The sequence below is a fragment of the Pleurodeles waltl genome, chromosome 3_1 (assembly GCF_031143425.1).
Source record: "Pleurodeles waltl isolate 20211129_DDA chromosome 3_1, aPleWal1.hap1.20221129, whole genome shotgun sequence".
NCBI classification, from domain to species: Eukaryota; Metazoa; Chordata; class Amphibia; order Caudata; family Salamandridae; genus Pleurodeles; species Pleurodeles waltl.
In genome coordinates this window covers 1,910,206,614-1,910,227,956 of record NC_090440.1, presented here as the reverse complement: position 1 = coordinate 1,910,227,956, position 21,343 = coordinate 1,910,206,614, and the positions used below count along the sequence as shown (strand labels likewise).

The 21,343-nt window shown below is 44.2% G+C and overlaps 1 protein-coding gene across 1 annotated transcript in view; it reads left to right on the top strand.

The window, feature by feature from the left end:
- YWHAE (tyrosine 3-monooxygenase/tryptophan 5-monooxygenase activation protein epsilon) overlaps positions 1-21,343 on the top strand; it is a 186,400-nt gene that overhangs the window by 30,718 nt on the left and 134,339 nt on the right. The window contains exon 2 of the mRNA XM_069226092.1: positions 8,547-8,746. Coding sequence (XP_069082193.1) covers positions 8,547-8,746 — 200 coding nt within the window. The remainder of the gene's footprint in view (positions 1-8,546; positions 8,747-21,343) is intronic.

Genomic DNA, 21,343 nt, shown 5'->3' with positions numbered 1-21,343 from the left:
CACCATATAATGTATTATATATGATTTATTGAGTTGCATATTTGGAATGTTCTTGACCTTGGTGAAATAATATTGTTAAAATAATCACCCACTTGGGTTGATAGTCATTTGTACATGTTTTATTTTATATTGAATTCAAACATGCTTTATTTATAGCACGGTACAATTTAATATTATAATAATACTTTTGAGACTATGCCTTCCTTTAAAATGTGATGTGTATTAATATTGAGAACTACAACCAGCAGCACCGAAGAGAGGTTGTGTACAGAGAATGTGTACTTCATTTTGAGTATTTTGTATATTTTCATGGTTACGCCATTGGAGTGAGACTTGGACTGTATAAATGAGTTTGTATTAGTGGCCACAGGTGATTTTGCGAGAGACTGCTTTTATGGTGGAAACACGTCTATTTAAATTGTGATTCATGTAACAATAAATTCCGTGGCTTCAGCCCGAGCGTGTAGATGCTCATCTCTGTGCATGTATAATATGTGCAATGAGCGGATTGATAGAATGTGTGTGTGTATATAACATGTATATTAAAAAAAAAAAAAAGTTACAGGGACATTATAGTTAGGTTCTGAATTTACTTGCACAAAACTGTCAATTTGGTTCTTACTTATTTTAAGTAACTATAACTCCCGCCCTCATCATGTAAGGGGGGGGGGCGCAGAAACCACTAGACACCAGAGTCTATTAAAAAAATAATAGACCCCTTAAGCAAGGGTCGCTCCACTGGGGTGAAAACTTATTTTAGGCCATTCCCGCCCCCCCCCCCCCCAAAAAAAAACCCACTCTTGGGTCAGATTGCCCTATTTTAATTAGGCCAATCTGCCTCCAAGGGGGTTAGAAACCACTAGGCAGATCGGACTTTTTTTTTTTTTTGTGTAAGCCTCATCTGCCCCCAAGGGGGGACAGAAACCTCACCAGACACCAGGGAAGAATTGTTATTAAAAAAAGAGGTTGGGGGTATGGCCATACCTTCACCCCCAAATAGAGGGGGGACAAAGTTGTTCTGCCCACCGGTGGGCAGGTGGGGCAATTATCCCCAATCCGTTCCCTAAGGGGGCAGAAAGCCTACTAGATGCCAGGAGGGGGGGGAAAAAAAAAATTGTGGGGTGATGGCTACCAACCAGTATGAGCATGGTTATGCCCCCACCCCAAGTGAAAGGGGTAAGTCTTTCAGCTCTGCCCCCCCACCCCCAACCCACACTCACACACACACACACACACACTTAAAAGATCTTATCCCAATGGTAAGCAAGTGGACATTGGTTTTGGTTTTGGTTTTACATTTGGGCCATAAGAGCTTGTCTAACTCTCAAAATCATTCCACTTAATAAGGTGAGGGCTGCCTTTTTTGTATTTTTAATATGCTGTCATGTAGAAAAAATCTACAAGACCTAGACACATCTGAAAACAAAACATCTGGGTGAGTCCAGGGTGGTGTGCTTCACATGCACCCCGCACCATTTTCTTACCCACAATGCCCTGCAAACCTCCAACTTTGCTTGCTATCGCACATTTTCCCACATTTTTGTGATGGAACCTTCCGGAATCTGCAGGAATCCACAAAATTCCTAACACCCATCATTGTCACATCTATACCGATAAAAATTCTGCCCCTCTTGTCAGCCTAAAAATGCTGCCCTTTTCAACCTGCTTCGGTTCCCCCTCAATTTCGACATGCTTTGGCTCTTCCCTGTCACAGGCACTTGCCTCACCTATACAAGTGAGGTATCCTATTTATCAAGAGACAGAGGGGAGCGTTGGATGGTAGGAAATTTGTGCAGGTGCGGTGATCCCACACAGGAATGTGGGAAAATGTTTTTTTTTTTTTAAAGCTAAATTTGAAATTTGCTGAGGATTCTGGGTAAGAAAACACTGGGGGATCCATGCGAGTCACACCTCCCTGGACTCCCTTGGGTGTCTAATTTTCAGAGATGTCTGGGTTTGGTAGGTTTCCCTATGTGGCTGATGAGCTCAGGACCAAAGCTGCCGGTCTTTTTCATCCCCCCTTCCCCAAAGAAAACCCAGGCAGCTTTGTATTTGATCATTTTGATGTGTCCACGTAGTGTTTTGGGGCATTTTCTGTGGCAGGCAATAGGCCTACCCACACAAGTGAGGTACCATTTTTATCAGGAGAATTGGGGAAATGCTGGGTAGAAGGAAATCTGTGACTCCGCTCAGATTCCAGAACTTTATATCACCGAAATGTGAGGGTTTATTTTTTGCCATATTTTAAGGTTTACAAAGGATTCTGGGTAACAGAACCCGGTGAGAGCCCCACAAGTCACCCCATCCTAGATTCCCCTAGGTGTCTAGTTCTCAAAAATGCAGATTTGGTAAGTTTCCCTAGATGCTAACTAAGCTGGAGGCCAAAACCCGCAGCTAGGCACTTCCCAAAAAAACACGTCGGATTTCAATGTAAAAATGTGATATGTGTTTCCTGTCACGGGCCTAACCACACAAGTGAGGTATCATTTTTGACGGGAGACTAGCGGGAACACTGTATAGAAGAAAAATTATTATTGCCCCTTGTCTTTCCTTCACATTTGTTCCTTCCAAATGTAAGACTGTGTGTGTAAAAAAAAAAAAAAAAAAAAAAAAAAAAAAAAAAAAAGCGCCTGAGTAATGCCTTGTAATTCACATGCTAGTATGGGGACCCTGGAATTCAGAGATGTGCAAATAACCACTGGTACTCAACACCTTATCTTGTGCCCATTTTGGAAATGCAAAGGTTTCCTTGATAACTATTTTAAATTCTTTATATTTCACCAAATGAATTGCTGTATACCCGGTATACAATGAAAACCTATTGCAAGATGCAGCTCCTTTATTGGTTCTGGGTACCTTGATGAACCTACAAGCCCTATATATCCCTGCAACCGTAAGAGTCCAGCAGACGTAACAGTATATAGCTTTCAAAAATCTGCAACAGTTGGAAAAAGTTATAAAATGAAACGTGGAAAGAAATGGCTTTTTTTCATCCTCAATTTTAATATTGTTTTTATTGTAGCTGTTGTTTTTGTGTAAGAAAACCTTGAAGGATCTACACAAATGACCCCTTGCTGGATTCTGAATTTTGTCAAATTTTCAGTTTAGCTATCCAGGAACCAGCATTGGTTTCACACCCATTTCTGTCACTAACTGAAAGTAGGCTGAAAGTACCAAAACATTTTGTAAAAAAGGGGTATGCTCCAGTAAAATGCCAACATGGTGTTGAAAAATGTGGTTTTCTCATTCGTCAGCTTGTTCCTGAAAGCTGGGAAGATGGTGATTTTATCACCGCAGACCCTTTGTTGATGCCATTTTAAGGGAAAAACCTCAAGCTTTCCCCAATTATTATTTTTTAAAATAAAAAAAATACATGGGGAAACAGGCTGCAAAAAATATGAAAAAATAGGCTAATTTCATGGTCTCCTCCAGGGGAACCCACAAACACTGGGTACCTCTAGGATGTTGGGGGAAAAAAGGACACATTTGACGTGGGTAGCTTATGTGGCAAACTCCACCCCACCCCCTCTCCCAGGCTCATGGCCCCCCACTCAGCTGGCATAAGTATGGCCTTCGGCACATCACAGACCAACAGTTGTGGCCTCTGGGAAAATGTTTGCGAGTACCCATGCTATAGCCCAACGCCCAGGACTTTCAGTTTGGGGTCAAGGACATCCAGTTTTCATGTTTTTGTCCTGTAGCACAAACTCGTTGGCTGCCAGTTTACAGGGAAGAGAAACTGTCAGCAGTTGAGGAAATATGTGTTCCTATGTTAATGCTGTTCGAGCTTGTATTTATGGTTCAATAATGCAAAGCCTTTATTATTAGTGTGGGCACTATAAATAAGGTCACACTGCACAACTGACAGTGCTTCCTGTTTAAAAACAAAAAAGGATACACTTTTGAAAAGTTTAACATTATGGATCTCTATGTATAATGCTCCCAGAATGCTTTCTGATTAAATGCAAATGTTTGCAGAACCTTGTAAGCAAGATTGAGGATTCTTTGCTTTTAAAATAAAATGTTCGGGAAAAAAAGCAAGTAGGAAAGAAATATTGTGCTAAATTTCTTTTTTTGTTTTTGTTGTTGAAGCATCAGATAGTAAAAAGTGTTGATCCATGTTAATTAGTTGTGAGTCTTTTGGTTTTGTCAAATGTGTGTCTTGTTTTGACATGGCTTTTGTAACACTTTACTGTTGTGGGAGCTGCCAGGCCTCACCATTGTAATTAACATTGGCAAAAAGCAACAAAAAAAAAAAAAAAATTGTTCTCAAAGCTCACATTGCCACGCTAGTTCCTGCCACTGAACAAAACTACTTTGTGTACCAGTATGCTTCTTGTGTAAGAGCAGAAGGCTATCACACAGTAAAGCCAGCCGCTAGCTAGAGAAATATTTTTTTAATAAAAACAGTATCTTGGCTAATGCCAGACCTAATTAGATGTCCAATTCTTAAAAGAAAGTAAAAAAATGAGTACCCATTATATGTCTTTGAATCAGTGGCTTTCTTGAATTCACATACATTTTCGAAGTAGACACAAATGATACTCCTAGAAAATATTTGTGACCCGTATTTTAGCACGAGCAAATATGCATGTGTAGATTTGCTTATACGAAAATATATTGAGGCTTTACAAGTTCACTTTCCCTCCGACTATTCCCCCCCCCCCCCCCCCCCCCCCCCCAAAAAAAACTAGAAGAACGTCTACCTTTGTCAGGAGTAAATTTCCAACCTTTCTCAGTACGGGAGAAGATTAGAGAAGAGCTGGTGAAAATCCTTAAAACATGCATGTTAGTAGGTTTGCACAGACTCAAAGGCATTACAGTCCAGAAACTATTGCTTACTGCTTCCTCCAGCCTCAGTATGTAGATTTGCGGAAAGGTAGCAAAGTAAGGAAATTGCTATAGTAGGGCCTGAAATTGCTAGTATTCCAGCACTATTATAGTTTTGGCCCTGGCATAACCAGAGAGGCTGTTATCAGAGCTTACATAATGAGACTGTTGCCATATTTTATTGGCGCACTACATAGCACCAAAAGGACGAGCAGATTTTTTTTTTTTTTTTTAACAAGACCAGTAGATTTAAGAAGCGACCTTCCCCACGTACAAGTGTGTGAAAATATATATATATATATATATATATATATATATATATATATATATATATATATATATATATATATATTTATAATTTATTCTACACTCCTGCACATGAGAAACTAGATGTGCGCATGAGTCACATTCTTCATTGAAGCCTTCCATTTCTGAACTGCCTTACTCCAGGTCACCTGCAGTGGATCTATATGAATTTTCCTCAGGTCTGTATGAGCATCCTAAAAGAAACTACTCAGTTTGACACACTTCAAATGGAAGAATGAAGTGAAGCTGTCACCCTGTGGTCATCCTTCATACCTTGAACAAACTGAATTGCTGTACTAAATATTTTTAGAGAAATGGTAAGGGCAATTGGGGGCAAACAGTACGAGCTAAAGGAACAGAGGAAGGTGATGCTTCCACCTGAATGAGCTTTTGTTTAGTTCCTTGATGGCTTTTTTGGCCATTGTTATCCCGCATTGGAGCAACATTGCGAAATCACCTACCACCTTTAAATTATTTTGTGATGAAGAATGATTTTTCACTTATGTGGATTGCTTACTACTTCATTGCCGAAGTTTGTCACTGTTATGATGATTCTAGACATTTTCTTTCCTTAATGAATGCTGATGTCTTAAAACTTGACTAAAGAAAGGGACTGAAACGATGCACTTAAAAGAAATTGCCGTCCAGGCATTTTGTCTGTTGTGAGGCAGTGCTCCACACTTTCAACGTATGGCATAGAATATTGTGTGTAAAATACAAATACAGGCATAGACAACCGATCTATCTACCTATAAAATTTTCCTTTTTGTGTAATCTTGTGACAATGGTTAGCCCTCTTATTCCACAAATGTATTTTAAAAAGGTAAAATAACATTAGTTATTAAAAATCTAATGAATATTGTCATTGGATACGCTGTTTATACTGTCCGTAATAAAGAAAAGCTTGAAAGTGGTCGATTTTAATTGTATTCGCAGTATTTCATGGCTTACCACAGTTTCTTAGTTGAGTATAACTTTTAATTCCCTCAACAAAACCTTTCTACTTGTATAAACCCATTAACTTTCTATAGTTACGGGGTGCGCATCCGCTTCGCCACATGAAGTAAAACTACATAGTTGATGCGCTAACACAGCATGGTTAAATCGCGTTATTCAAGTCAGGCAATGCAGGTTTGTTGTAAAGTGCTTTGACTTATTTTGGACTCAACACACTGAAATCATGCTTCTAAATAATGTGTTGCATGGATATCAAGTAGACTTGTCAGTGCTCTGATATGCTGTAATGGGTATCTAGTCAGTAGTAGAAGGAAGTTTGGAAAAGAAGCAGAAGAGGGCAACAGTCATTCAACACACAGATACAGCACTCCAAGTCAAGGCCATTTAATAAAGTATCCCACTCAAGATGATTTGCCCAGACCACCGTGAAGCCATGCTTATTTAATAGTGATGATTCATATTGGATTATTTGTTATTGTACAAGTTCCTGAGACAAAGTCTTTGTTGGTGCTTGTTCATTAGTGCAACCACACTTGGATCTCTTAGCTTCATCATGTCTAGTCATAGTTGGCACCTCCGTCAAGCTAGCTGCTTACTATATAAACCTTCTCTGGTGCCTAATAATCGGGTTCTTGTAGTAATAAAATCTCATAAGGATAACATGGATGGCCTTTTTTGTAAAGATAAATTTGAGTTTGGTTAAAGGTGATTTCCAACTCTCCTTGCAAACCACGCTGCACAACTGCTGTTATCTCCAGAATTGCACTATTACTTTGTAATTTCTGTTCCAATGCATTTATTGGTTTCATTTTTTATTTTCTTTTTCTTTTTAACCCTTTGAGATTTATACTGATTGTGTTTGATTTGGCACTGAAAATAGAGCCCAAGGCTAGACAAAGTCTGTTTAAGTTGAATTACAAAAGGAGTACCTTCTTTTATTCTCTAGCATGCCTTACTTTTAAATGTCTGTTTTTCTGTCGCTTTAAGATGGTGATTTTTAAGTCCGTACTTGGTGCCAGTGCCTTTTCCTGAGGAGAGCTCAGCTGGTCCTTTGAGTGGCTAATAGTCGAAGATGTCCCATTGACAGGAAAATTCCTCAAATTGTATAGTCACACAAGCATCATCCGACTCGGATGTTGTAGAAATATGGGGGCCAGGTGATAAGAGCAACTTAAGGAACGCCTCAAGCTGTCTCAACAACCATCTTAACAGTTCGGAAAACAGAATGCTTATTGCTAAAATGTCGGTAGCAACAGTTAATACAGAAAAGCCTCCAAATAGAAATAAACCTTCAAGTTGTCTCAAGTTGATTTTCACCAACTAGGGTTAAGAGATTTGACTGTTACAGCTTTCATGATTGACTTGGGTGATCAAAGTGAGGCCCACCTTCTTTAACATGAATTAGGTGTTTAGTACAACTCAAGAAGTACAGATCTGGCAAGATATTTTATATATATTTTTGTACACTTTTGTATATCGGTGTTTAACTCTTTGTGAATAGCCTTAAACTGTACTGATTTTTGACACGTTGATTAAACCACAAGGGAAACATTATACAATTAGGCTGCATCTTCTGTCCTCTATTAATGTGTTGCATAACTAGGTATTTTAATAACGAGCCATCTGTTTATTATTTCATTAATGAGCATTAAGCTATTTTTCACACTTTAAGATTTTGTGGGTGTGTGTGTATATATATATGTGTGTGTGTGTGTGTGTGTGTGTATATATATATCTGTATATATGTGTGTGTGTGTGTGTGTGTGTATATATATATATATATTTTTTTCACCAATGTTAAACTAATTATATTCAGGCTTTAGGATGAGATGGGTGCACTAAGGTATTTGGATAATAACTGTTGTAGAGTAATTAAAATAATCTTTAAATAAATCAGTGTAGAGTTGATTCAGTATTTATAATCGGATAAGTGCCCTTGTGGCTATTGTAAATATTTTTCAGTGTATCATGATTTCAAAAGTAACCAAATGTGGCAAAGGAGGTGCTGAGTTGGTATGTTTCTGGACACAAATGTTCTGATGGTACCTACACCACACCTTATACTGCAGCGTGGTTTCTTTTTTGTGCCATATTATTGAAGGATTATTATGCTTCTTTGTTTATAGACTTCGAACAGTTGGAACATCTATAGTGTTTGTCTTGATAACGGCTTTCATTCTAATTTACTTAGTCACCTTTCAGATTCAGAGCCATGGTACGTTTTGACATTGTGGCAGAGGTTTGATGGCTGGTGTTATAATACTGGCAGAGCAGTCTGGCTGTCTTGAAAGCTCATACCTACCTACTGTGACTTTTAGCCTGAAAATGTTCTTTAATTATCCTCACAGCATTGAGTGGAATGTTTGTGACCTCAGACTTTACTTTAAATTAGGACTAGGTTAGTCTGAGAAATTGGTCATTAATCAACACTTGTTCATGCCTTTTCTCTCCAGAAATGGTTGAATCAATGAAGAAAGTAGCAGGAATGGACGTGGAGTTAACAGTGGAAGAAAGAAATTTGCTCTCAGTTGCCTATAAAAATGTTATTGGCGCCAGAAGGGCATCGTGGAGAATCATCAGCAGCATTGAGCAGAAAGAAGAAAATAAAGGTGGGCACGACAAAGTCCCCAAAATGAAAGAGTACAGACACACGGTGAGTCTACACTATGACATTTTACTTTTGCTTTACTACTGCTTAAGGAGGTCACTGATTTTAAGATATCAGCATTATAGCTCTCAAACCCCAGAAAGACTGGTGAAGAGCAACACTGAAGTTTCTATAGCGTCCATAATTAGATAGAGCAGATGTCCTTCTTTAAACAGTACTTTTGCTTGTAAGCTTTGTGGTTTAGGTGGGGGAGTTTGGGGGGTGGACAGGACTTCCACGCCAACACTAATCTGATTGCAAATGGTAAGTCCAGGCACCTGCCAGAAATCTTTCAAGCCCCCATCTGTATATTCCCTTCTGTTAACTAGTTATTGAATTCCACTCGCAGCCCTATCGGGAGACCTGGGAACAATAATCGTAACAGAGGGCAACTTACTTAAAATAATTTCTCCTACCAAGGGAATCCATACTGGTTATCTCTAAAGCAGTGCCACTATCCCCAAACTCTTCTGAACCCCCCCAAGACACTAGAATTTGTGAAAACATTTCAAACCGAGGGAAAGCAGACATCCAATCCCTTCCATTTCTGCTAATAAGCATTGAAGCGCTTCATCTCTCGATCTGATTACCAGCTGGAAAACAGGTAAGTGTTCAAACTTTACTGCAGAAGCCCATCCCGAATGGGCCCCATGACCTCTGTATTCTCAAGCAAACACCCATACCCAAACATCAGGTGCTTGAAGAGTTGTCCCTTCAGCTTACCCAATCTCGGTTGTTGAAGTCCTTGATACACTTATTCCATTAGGTCGTAATACCAGTACTCCTAGCCTTTATGAATTTTGCTCCCCAACATCCTGCTGTGGTTCTTTGCTTTCTTGGCTTGGATCTGTGTGGTCCAGTCGAGCCTGCGTCATTTGCTGCCCATGCCAATTAGGAGTGACCAAAGAAACTTAGTCAAAGGCAGTATATTGTTTTGAACTATAGCCTTGTACAGTGTGGACCACCACTTTTAGCTTTAGCCATACTATTACATTTGTAACTGTGGAGGCCTACAGTACCATCAGAGGACAGCACTCGTGGCGTGCAGCAGTCTAGTGTGGAGGCGAGATGGACTTACCAGCCTGATCGTATGATTTGTTAATGGTGCCTATAGTCTGAGTGTTAAATTAGAGTAGAGAGTTAATATCTAGGAACCATAATATTGCGTACATCTGAGTATACACTGGAGTGCACAGTAATCCAGTGGCTCTTGAAAAAGTGCTTGAACCTACTTTTGCTCCAGTGCCTTCTACTTAACCAGATCCTTTGACTTACCGCCTCACCCAGAGTTGCCTGTGGTACCCCAGTTTCCACATGCTCCTTCCAAGCCTTCACAACCAAAGATCTGCATAAGAATGCAAGATTTCCCCACTTTAGAGCCCAATCTCCTAGATGGTAATTTTCTAGATGTTCAACCATAATAGAAACTATCACACAGATACTCTCTCCTTCCTTGCTTTTGTGTTCCTCCGACTATTTCTCCATCAGAGATTACTCCTGGCTAGTTGACATGATACCTGCTTGAATCTGGCCTGTGGTCGATATTATTCCTTTCAGGGAAGCCCTGATTGGCTAAGCGGTGAAACTGAGTGTCTCTATACTGACACTTACACCATGCATGTGAGTTTAGAAACTCTTCACCAAAGATCATCCAGACCTCTCCTGCCTTTAGTGCCTTGGCCTGCTGGAGTCTGCAATGCAGTAGTTCCCGTCTCCGGCATTCAGGAAGTCTGCTTCATCTAGATTTAAAAAAGAAATACAGAGCTCCAGACCAGAGCCCACTGTTAAGGACTGATCACCAGAAGACGGTCAGGAAGGTATGAACCACTTAATCACCAAGCATGAAGACTGCAAGTGCCACATCACTGTTGGACTGTTATGATGGGTCTCAATGAGAACCCTTTCAATGGTTTAGAGAGAAACTTCCAGAGACAACAGGCAAGAGTTTCAGGAGGGCCTTCAAAGAAAGGGTGCTTGTGTCGAGTGCTGTAGCAAATTATTCAGATGTGACTGCCCATGGTTACTGCCAGGACTCAGGCTAGCGTTTTGCCTTGGACAAAGACTCATGGACCTGAATCTAGAAGCCCAGTGAAGAGTTTTGAGTCTCCTTTTCTAAGGCAGTTTTCTATTTGGGTTCCAGTGGTGAGATGGCCCATATTAAAACCGAGATTAAAACGTTGAAGGTGATTGACTTGGAAAGTAAAAAAGAATATAGTAGGCACTACCAACCTTATGAAATAAGTGTTATAGCAGAGGGTTCAAACCCCTCAGTGGTTGCAGCAGCAACTACTACACAAACCAAGTCAACCTCAGCAACGCGGAAGACCATCTAATGGGGAAGCAGGACAACAGCTATATACAGCTGCATCTCAGGTCAAATCTCAGCCATCTGTGTTATCACCCAAAAAAACTTATCAGCACCAAGGGGAGAAGCTTTTGTGTCTCTTAAATGTAATGGGGATTCATTCCTTTTTCTGTTATGAAAGAATGCACCTTGTTGAGAATGCAGACCCCTACTCCACCACAAATTGATGAAGAAATTGATCAAGAAATAGAAATTCAGGATGTTGGCAGTACACCAGATTTACCCTCGGTTATGTTAGGAGGACTGGAGGAACGTGTGCCGTAGATTTACATGATGCCTATTTTCATATGTCCTTTTGTTTTTTAAGCAAACAAAGAGAAATTGTAAGATTTGTAGCAGACATTTCCAATTCAAGGTCCTACCTTTCCTTAACTCAGACTTTCTAGATGTGTCACTGTGCTTGTGGCACACCTAATGAGACCGAAATTTCTGATGAATACTTCTAATTGCCAATCCCTTTCTTTGTGAATATTCCCCTGGTGTCAGACTATCAGCAATACTCCTGTGTCCCAGTAGATGTCGTTGTGTGACTCCGTGCTGATGATCATCCACTCCCAAAGTGATGAGCAGAGATGCATATATGAGCCACCCTGCGCACTGTAGTTAGTTCCTTTCTTTCCTTGCCTTGAGACATCAAGCTTGCCTTTAGGCTTATGAGTGTTACTTTCTTCACACACATACAGTGTGCAAGTCACCCCCAAAGATTATTAGGTTAAACCGTGCAAACAGATGTTTGTGACCGACCCTCAGTCTGTCTGTGATGCGTGGGGTTGGAGCACAACTTGACAACTGTGCCCAGATGCATCCGAGAGCCATATGGGACAGTGAGGCCAAACACAAGACTCTATGCTGTGACTGTTTCGAAGTCAAAAGGGAGAGCCCATCCTGCTTCAGAAGTTGTTCTGTGGCAATGTCTCAGACGGACCTGAAAATTCAGGGTGATATTTTTTGCACATATTAATTTAGACAACTTGTGTAGCGTTGGACAAGTTTTGTGGTGGTGGGGAGCTTGGTTTTTAATGCACAACATTTAATTTATTTTTAATAGACTACATGTCCCACAATGCACTAATACGGGTCATAGAAGAGACACTATAAATAGGGGATGTAGGAAGTTGGCTCTGTATGCACTATTTCAAAGTAAGGAATAGTATGCACAGAGTCCAAGGGTTCCCCTTAGAGGTAAGATAGTGGCAAAAAGAGATAACACTAATGCTCTATTTTGTGGTAGTGTGGTCGAGCAGTAGGCTTATCAAAGGAGTAGTGTTAAGCATTTGTTGTACATACACAGGCAATAAATGAGTGTAAGGAAATGCCTCCTTGGCATGGTTACCCCCTGACTTTTTGCCTTTGCTGATGCTATGTTTTGAATTGAAAGTGTGCTGAGGCCTGCTAACCAGGCCCCAGCACCAGTGTTCTTTCCCTAACCTGTACTTTTGATTCCACAATTGGCACACCCTGGCATCCAGATAAGTCCCTTGTAACTGGTACCAAGGGCCCTGATGCCAGGGAAGGTCTCTAAGGGCTGCAGCATGTATTATGCCACCCTAAGAGACCCCTCACTCAGCACAGACACACTGCTTACCAGCTTGTGTGTGCTAGTGAGAACAAAATGAGTAAGTCGACATGGCACTCCCCTCAGGGTGCCATGCCAGCCTCACTGCCTATGCAGTATAGGTAAGACACCCCTCTAGCAGGCCTTACAGCCCTAAGGCAGGGTGCACTATACCATAGGTGAGGGTACCAGTGCATGAGCACTGTGCCCCTACAGTGTCTAAGCAAAACCTTAGACATTGTAAGTGCAGGGTAGCCATAAGAGTATATGGTCTGGGAGTCTGTTTTACACGAACTCCACAGCACCATAATGGCTACACTGAAAACTGGGAAGTTTGGTATCAAACTTCTCAGCACAATAAATGCACACTGATGCCAGTGTACATTTTATTGTAAAATACACCACAGAGGGCACCTTAGAGGTGCCCCCTGAAACTTAACCGACTATCTGTGTAGGCTGACTGGTTCCAGCAGCCTGCCACACTAGAGACATGTTGCTGGCCCCATGGGGAGAGTGCCTTTGTCACTCTGAGGCCAGTAACAAAGCCTGCACTGGGTGGAGATGCTAACACCTCCCCCAGGCAGGAGCTGTAACACCTGGCGGTGAGCCTCAAAGGCTCACCCCTTTGTCACAGCCCAGCAGGGCACTCCAGCTTAGTGGAGTTGCCCGCCCCCTCCGGCCACGGCCCCCACTTTTGGCGGCAAGGCTGGAGGGAACAAAGAAAGCAACAAGGAGGAGTCACTGGCCAGTCAGGACAGCCCCTAAGGTGTCCTGAGCTGAGGTGACTCTAACTTTTAGAAATCCTCCATCTTGCAGATGGAGGATTCCCCCAATAGGATTAGGGATGTGACCCCCTCCCCTTGGGAGGAGGCACAAAGAGGGTGTACTCACCCTCAGGGCTAGTAGCCATTGGCTACTAACCCCCCAGACCTAAACACGCCCTTAAATTTAGTATTTAAGGGCTCTCCCTGAACCTAGAAATTAGATTCCTGCAACTACAAGAAGAAGGACTGCCTAGCTGAAAACCCCTGCAGAGGAAGACCAGAAGACGACTACTGCCTTGGCTCCAGAAACTCACCGGCCTGTCTCCTGCTTTCCAAAGAACTCTGCTCCAGCGATGCCTTCCAAAGGGACCAGCGACCTCTGACTCCTCTGAGGACTGCCCTGCTTCGACGACGACAAGAAACTCCCGAGGACAGCGGACCTGCTCCAAAAAGACTGCAACTTTATCCAAAGGAGCAGCTTTAAAGAACCCTGCAATCTCCCCGCAAGAAGCGTGAGACTTGCAACACTGCACCCGGCGACCCCGACTCGGCTGGTGGAGAACCAACACCTCAGGGAGGACCCCCGGACTACTCTACGACTGTGAGTACCAAAACCTGTCCCCCCTGAGCCCCCACAGCGCCGCCTGCAGAGGGAATCCCGAGGCTTCCCCTGACCGCGACTCTCTGAAACCTAAGTCCCGACGCCTGGAAAAGACCCTGCACCCGCAGCCCCCAGGACCTGAAGGACCGGACTTTCACTGCAGAAGTGACCCCCAGGAGTCTCTCTCCCTTGCCCAAGTGGAGGTTTCCCCGAGGAAGCCCCCCCTTGCCTGCCTGCAGCGCTGAAGAGATCCCTTGATCTCTCATTGACTTCCATTGCAAACCCGACGCTTGTTCTAACACTGCACCCGGCCGCCCCCGCGCCGCTGAGGGTGAAATTTCTGTGTGGGCTTGTGTCTCCCCCCGGTGCCCTACAAAACCCCCCTGGTCTGCCCTCCGAAGACGCGGGTACTTACCTGCTGGCAGACTGGAACCGGGGCACCCCCTTCTCTCCATTGAAGCCTATGCGTTTTGGGCACCACTTTGAACTCTGCACCTGACCGGCCCTGAGCTGCTGGTGTGGTAACTTTGGGGTTGCTCTGAACCCCCAACGGTGGGCTACCTTGGACCAAGAACTGAACCCTGTAAGTGTCTTACTTACCTGGTAAAACTAACAAAAACTTACCTCCCCCAGGAACTCTGAAAATTGCACTAAGTGTCCACTTTTAAAATAGCTATTTGTGAATAACTTGAAAAGTATACATGCAATTGAAATGATTCAAAGTTCCTAATGTACTTACCTGCAATACCTTTCAAACAAGATATTACATGTTAAATTTGAACCTGTGGTTCTTAAAATAAACTAAGAAAAGATATTTTTCTATACAAAACCTATTGGCTGGATTTGTCTCTGAGTGTGTGTACCTCATTTATTGTCTGTGTGTATGTACAACAAATGCTTAACACTACTCCTTGGATAAGCCTACTGCTCGACCACACTACCACAAAATAGAGCATTAGTATTATCTCTTTTTACCACTATTTTACCTCTAAGGGGAACCCTTGGACTCTGTGCATGCTATTCCTTACTTTGAAATAGCACATACAGAGCCAACTTCCTACAATGAGGAACACACACTCAGACAATTCCAGGCCAATAGGTTTTTGTATAGAAAAATATCTTTTAGGAACTTTGAATTAGCAAAATAGCATATACAGTTTTCACATAAATCACATATAGCTATTTTAAAACTAGACACTTAGTGCAATTTTCAACAGTTCCTGGGGGAAATAAGTGTTTGTTAGTTTTTGCAGGTAAGTAAACCACCTACGGGGTTCAAGTTTGGGTCCAAGGTAGCCCACCGTTGGGGGTTCAGAGCAGCCCCAAAGTTACCACACCAGCGGCTCAGGGCCGGTCAGGTGCAGAGGTCAATGTGGTGCCCAAAACGCATAGGCTTCAATGGAGAAGGGGCTGCCCCGGTTCCAGTCTGCCAGCAGGTAAGTACCCGCGTCTTCAGAGGGCAGACCAGGGGTTTTTTTGTAGGGCACGGGGGGGGCACAAGTCCACACAGAAAGTACACCCTCAGCAGCACGGGGGCGGCCGGGTGCAGTGTGCAATCATGTGTCAGGTTCTCAGTAGGAATCCATGGGAGACCAAGGGGTCTCTTCAGCGATGCAGGCAAGGGGGGGAGGTGGGGGGGCTCAACCTGGGCAAGGGAGAGGGCCACCTGGAGGTCGGATCCATCAGGCCCTGGGGGCTGCGGGTGCAGAGTCTTTACCAGGCGTTGGATCTTTGAAGCAGGCAGTCGCAGTGAGGAGCATCGAGATTCCATCTGCAGGCGTCGCTGTGGGGGCTCATCGGAGTCAACTCTGGCTACTCACGGTCTCGCAGTCGCCGGGGAGTCCTTCCTGAAGTGATTGTTCTCCACAAGTCGAGCCGGGGGTGTTGGGTGCACAGTGTCAAGTCTCACGCTTCCGGCGGGAAACGCAAGTTGTTTCAAAGTTGCTTCTTTGTTGCAAAGTTGCAGTCTTTGGGGAACAGAGCCGCTGTCCTCGGGAGTTCTTGGTCCTTCTAGATGCAGGGCAGTCCTCTGAGGCTTCATAGGTCGCTGGTCCCTGTGGAACGCGTTGCTGGTGCAGTGTCTTTAGAAGTGGGGAGACAGGCCGGTAGAGCTGGGGCCAAAGCAGTTGGTGTCTCAGTCTTCTCTGCAGGGTTTTTCAGTTCAGCAGTCCTCTTCTTAGGTTGCAGGAATCTGAGTTCCTAGGTTCTGGGGGGGGCCCTAAATACTGAATTTAGGGGTGTGTTTAGGTCTGGGGGGTTAGTAGCCAATGGCTACTAGCCCTGAGGGTGGCCTTGCTGCCAAAAGTGGGGCCGTGGCCGGAGGGACGGGCAACTCCACTAGCTGGAGTGCCCTGTGGTGATGTAACAAAGGGGGTGACCCTTTGAGTCTCACCGCCAGGTGTTACAGATCCTGCAGGGGGAGGTGTGAAGCATCTCCACCCAGTACAGGCTGTACTAGCCACAGAGTGACAAAGGCACTCTCCCCATGTGGCCAGTAACATGTCTGGTGTGTGGCAGGCTGTTAAAACCAGTCGGCCTACACGGGTAGTCGGTTAAGGTTTCAGGGGGCACCTCTAAGGTGCCCTCTGGGGTGTATGTTACAATAAAATGTACACTGGCATCAGTGTGCATTTATTATGCTGAGAAGTTTGATACCAAACTTCAGTTTTCAGTGTAGCCATTATGGTGCTGTGGAGTTCGTGCATGACAGACTCCCAGACCATATACTCTTATGGCTACCCTGCACTTACAATGTCTAAGGTTTTGCTTAGACACTGTAGGGGCACAGTGCTCATGCACTTGTGCCCTCACCTATGGTATAGTGCACCCTGCCTTAGGGCTGTAAGGCCTGCTAGAGGGGTGACTTTTCTATACTGCATAGGCAGTGTGAGGTTGGCATGGCACCCTGAGGGGAGTGTCATGTCGACTTACTCGTTTTGTCCTCACTAGCACACACTCAAGCTGGCAAGCAGTGTGTCTGTGCTGAGTGAGGGGTCCCCAGGGTGGCATAAGATATGCTGCAGCCCTTAGAGTCCTTCCCTGGCATCAGGGCCCTTGGTGCCAGGGGTACCAGTTACAAGGGACTTGCCTGGATGCCAGGGTGTGCCAATTGTGGAAACAAAAGTACAGGTTAGGGCAGTGGTCTTAAATTTTTTTTAGGCCGCACCCCCCAGTTGAAAAATAAAAATCATTAAGCCCCCCCCTCAGAATTTTTTACAATTATTTTAGAAAGATGGCAATGTTTAAACATGTCTAAACCTATTCAAACATTGCAGTTAAGTACTGTTACCTTTTTAAAACCGCAATAACATGCTTCTGCTTAAAACGAAGGCGTGTTATCTCTATAATATTTCTTTTGTCCAGAGTTTGGCGCCCCCCCCTGGGATCACTTAAGGCCCCTCCAAGGGGGGCCCGCCCCCCAGTTTGACGACCTCTGGGTTAGGGAAAGAACACTGGTGCTGGGGCCTGGTTAGCAGGCCTCAGCACACTTTCAAATCAAAACGTAGCATCAGCAAAGACAAAGTCAGGGGGTAACCATGCCAAGGAGGCATTTCCTTACAGGGGACATGGAGACAGGACTAATTTACTGTGATCAAGACCAGCAGGTTGAAACGAGTCGGTGGTGAAGGATGGTGATTTAATCTTGACTGCAATAAAAAGAGATGGCTTCCTCCTGGAGTGCAGTGGTGAAGTTGCTTGCAACTGTTTGTTTTTGGATTTATGAGAGGAAATGGTCCATTCCTCACACCTGCACCAACATGAAAGACCGTGCCAGAAGCAGGACCAGTTTGTTTTCTCATATATATATATATGTTCAATGGCATGTGTAGCTGCAGATACACATGCTGTGCAGATACACATGCTGTGCAGATACACATGCTGTGCAGATACACATGCTGTGCAGATACACATGCTGTGCAGATACACATGCTGTGCAGATACACATGCTGTGCAGATACACATGCTGTGCAGATACACATGCTGTGCAGATACAGCCATCTAGTGTTGGGATCAGAGTGTTACAAGTTGTTTTTCTTCGAAGAAGTCTTTTCGAGTCACGAGATCGAGGGACTCCTCCCATTTCGGCTCCATTGCGCATGGGTGTCGACTCCATCTTAGATTGTTTTCATTCCACCATCGGGTTCGGACGTGTTCCTCTTCGCTCCGTGTTTCGGTTCGGAAAGTTAGTTAGATATTGGAAAATTTTACGGTATTGTTTTGCGTTAGGTATCGGGTTAGTTAACGTAGATCGACACTGAATTTTGAAGAGCTCCGGTGGCCCTTCAGGGTTTCGAGTTCCCCAGCGGGGCCTGGTCGGCCCGACCGCGTGCGTCTACAAGACTAATGGAACGGACCCCATTCCGCTTCTGCCCCGAAGGCCACAACTAGTATCCTTACACAGATCAACACTTGGTCTGTAATTTTTGTTTGTCTCCTGAACACAGAGGATACCTGTGAGGCCTGTTGAGCGTTTCGGTCGAGGAAAATGCTGAGGGACCGGAAAGCAAGAAGACTTCAAATGGCGTCGGCGCCGTCAGGACACGACGACTTGGAGGAAGAAGAAACCTTCTCCATTGCTGACTCGGACGAGGCCGAAACAGAACATACGCCGAAAACCGTGAGTAAAACAGCCCCGGCCAAAACTCACGTAAAAATCATCAAAGCCCAGGGGACGCCACCGCCGGCAGGCCATGGCTTAACCCCAAAAATCGGTGACTGTCCATCGGCACTGAAAAATGGCACACGTGTCTAGGTCATCCGACTCCGGTTGAGATACCGGCGCAGAACAGACTCAGCACCGAGACAGTGGTTCAGAACAATCTCGACATTGAGATACCGGCACCGAAACGAGTCGGCACCAAGAGATCAGAACACCAAAACTCAAAAGTGGCTTCGGAGCCGAAAAAGACAGTTGAAAAGGTTTGGATACCGAAACATCCGGCTAAGGAGCCGAAGACAAGTTCCTACACCGAGGAACAAGGGCTCTTCCACACAAATGCAAAGCCATAAATTCTGACAAGAACTAGAGGCAGGGGAGCCAGATCATACACAGAGAAGGCTCCATATCCAAAAGGAGACAGGGAAGATAAGATCTCACCCTCCTATAAGGATGAAAAGGAAACTTGCTTTCCAGGATAAAGATAAACAACCATAGGCAAAGGTGGCAAAACAAGTAACTCCGCCACCATCACCACAATGCTCACCGCTGCCATCACCAATTGCTAGCCCACCTGTGATGCAGTCTCCAACGCACACAGGAATGAGCCAAGATGACCCAGATGCATGGGATCTTTATGATGCGCCTGTGTCAGATAATAGAAAATGGAGAAAAAGTACAAGCCTCCCACACAGACCCTATGTACATCACTCAGCAACTGACACCTGACTCAGTAGTAGGCGCAGCACGTAAAAGGGCGAATTCGCACACCTCCGGAGATGCACCACCACCCGACGAAAGTCGCAAGTTTGACGCAGCGGGAAAAAGAGTGGCAGCACAAGCAGCCAATCAATGGCGCATTGCCAATTCACAGGCATTGCTGTCAAGATATGACAGAGCCCACTGGGATGAAATGCAGCACTTTATTGAACATAGAATTCCAAAAGCGTGCACAAGTGGTGGAAGAGGGCCAAAGTATCTCGAATAACCAGATACGATCGGCAATGGACGCAGCCGACACAGCTGCAAGAACTGTGAATACAGCGGTCACAATTCGTAGACACGCATGGCTACGCACCTCAGGATTCAAGCCCGAAATCCAACAGGCTGTGCTTCATATGCCTTTTAATGGACAGCAGTTGTTTGGGCCGGAAGTGGACACAGCTATCGAGAAGCTGAAAAAGGATACAGATATGGCCAAGGCCATGGGCGCGCTCTACTCCCCGCAGAGGCACTTTTAGGAAGACACAATTTAGAGGGGGGTTTTGGGGCCAAACCACAGAACCCTCAACCTCACAAACCAGGCCCACATACCAGAGCCAGTATCAGAGAGGAGGCTTTCGGGGACAATACAGAGGTGGACAGTTCCCTAAAACTAGAGGGAAGTTCCAAGGTCCAAAGACCCCTCAAAACAAACAGTGACTTCAGTGTCACAAATCCTCAACACATAACACCAGTGGGGGGGGGAGACTAACAGATTTTTACAAAAATTGGGAGGAAATAACAACACTTGTGGGTCCTAGCCATCATCCAACATGGTTATTGCATAGAATTCCTACAATTACCACCAAATGTGCCTCCAAAAACACACGTCCAAGCAACACATGGATCTATTACAGCTAGAGGTCCAAGCGTTGTTACAAAAAGATGCAATAGAACTAGTACACCATCATCAGAAAGGAACAGGGGTTTACTCCCTGTACTCTCATACCCAAAAAGGACAAAACTGTAAGACCCATATTACATCTCAGAACACTAAATCTTTACATCAAATCAGATCACTTTCACATGGTGACACTTCAAGACGTAATCCCCTTGCTCAAACAGCAAGACTACATGACGACATTAGATCTCAAGGATGCATACTTCCATATACCTATACATCCTTCACACAGGAAATACTTAAGGTTTGTAATCCAAGGAGTACATTACCAATTCAAAGTGTTACCATTCGCGATAACAACAGCACCAAGGGTATTTACAAAATGCCTTGCAGTAGTAGCAGCACATATCAGAAGACAGCACATACACGTATTCCCGTATCTAGACGATTGGTTAATCAAAACCAACACACAAGAACAGTGTTTTCAACACACAAAATAAGTCATAGAAACCCTTCACAAACTAGGTTTCTCACTAAACTACCAAAAATCACACCTACAGCTGTGTCAAATACAACAGTACTTAGGAGCAACAATCAACACAAAAAAAGGGATTGCCACTCCCAAGTCCACAAAGGGTACAAGCATTCCAAAACGTAATACAAAGCATGCACCCAAACCAGAAGTATCAGGTAAAATTAGTGATGAAACTACTAGGCATGATGTCCTCCTGCATAGCCATTGTCCCAAACGCAAGATTACACATGCGGCCCTCGCAACAGTGCCTAGCAACACAATGGACACAAGCACAGGGTCAACTTCAAGATCTAGTGTTGATAGACCGCCAAACACACACCTCGCTACAGTGGTGGAACTTCAGGGCACTTCAGGACAGATGGAGTGGCCCTTATCCAGTGCTAGAGAAGAAGAGTCAGGTAACCTACCTAGTGTACCTAGGCACTAGCAGGACCCCCAAGAGGGTGATCCATGTGAACCGCCTTAAGCTCTTCCATGACAAGGCTGATGTGAATCTGTTGATGGTAACAGATGAGGACCAGGA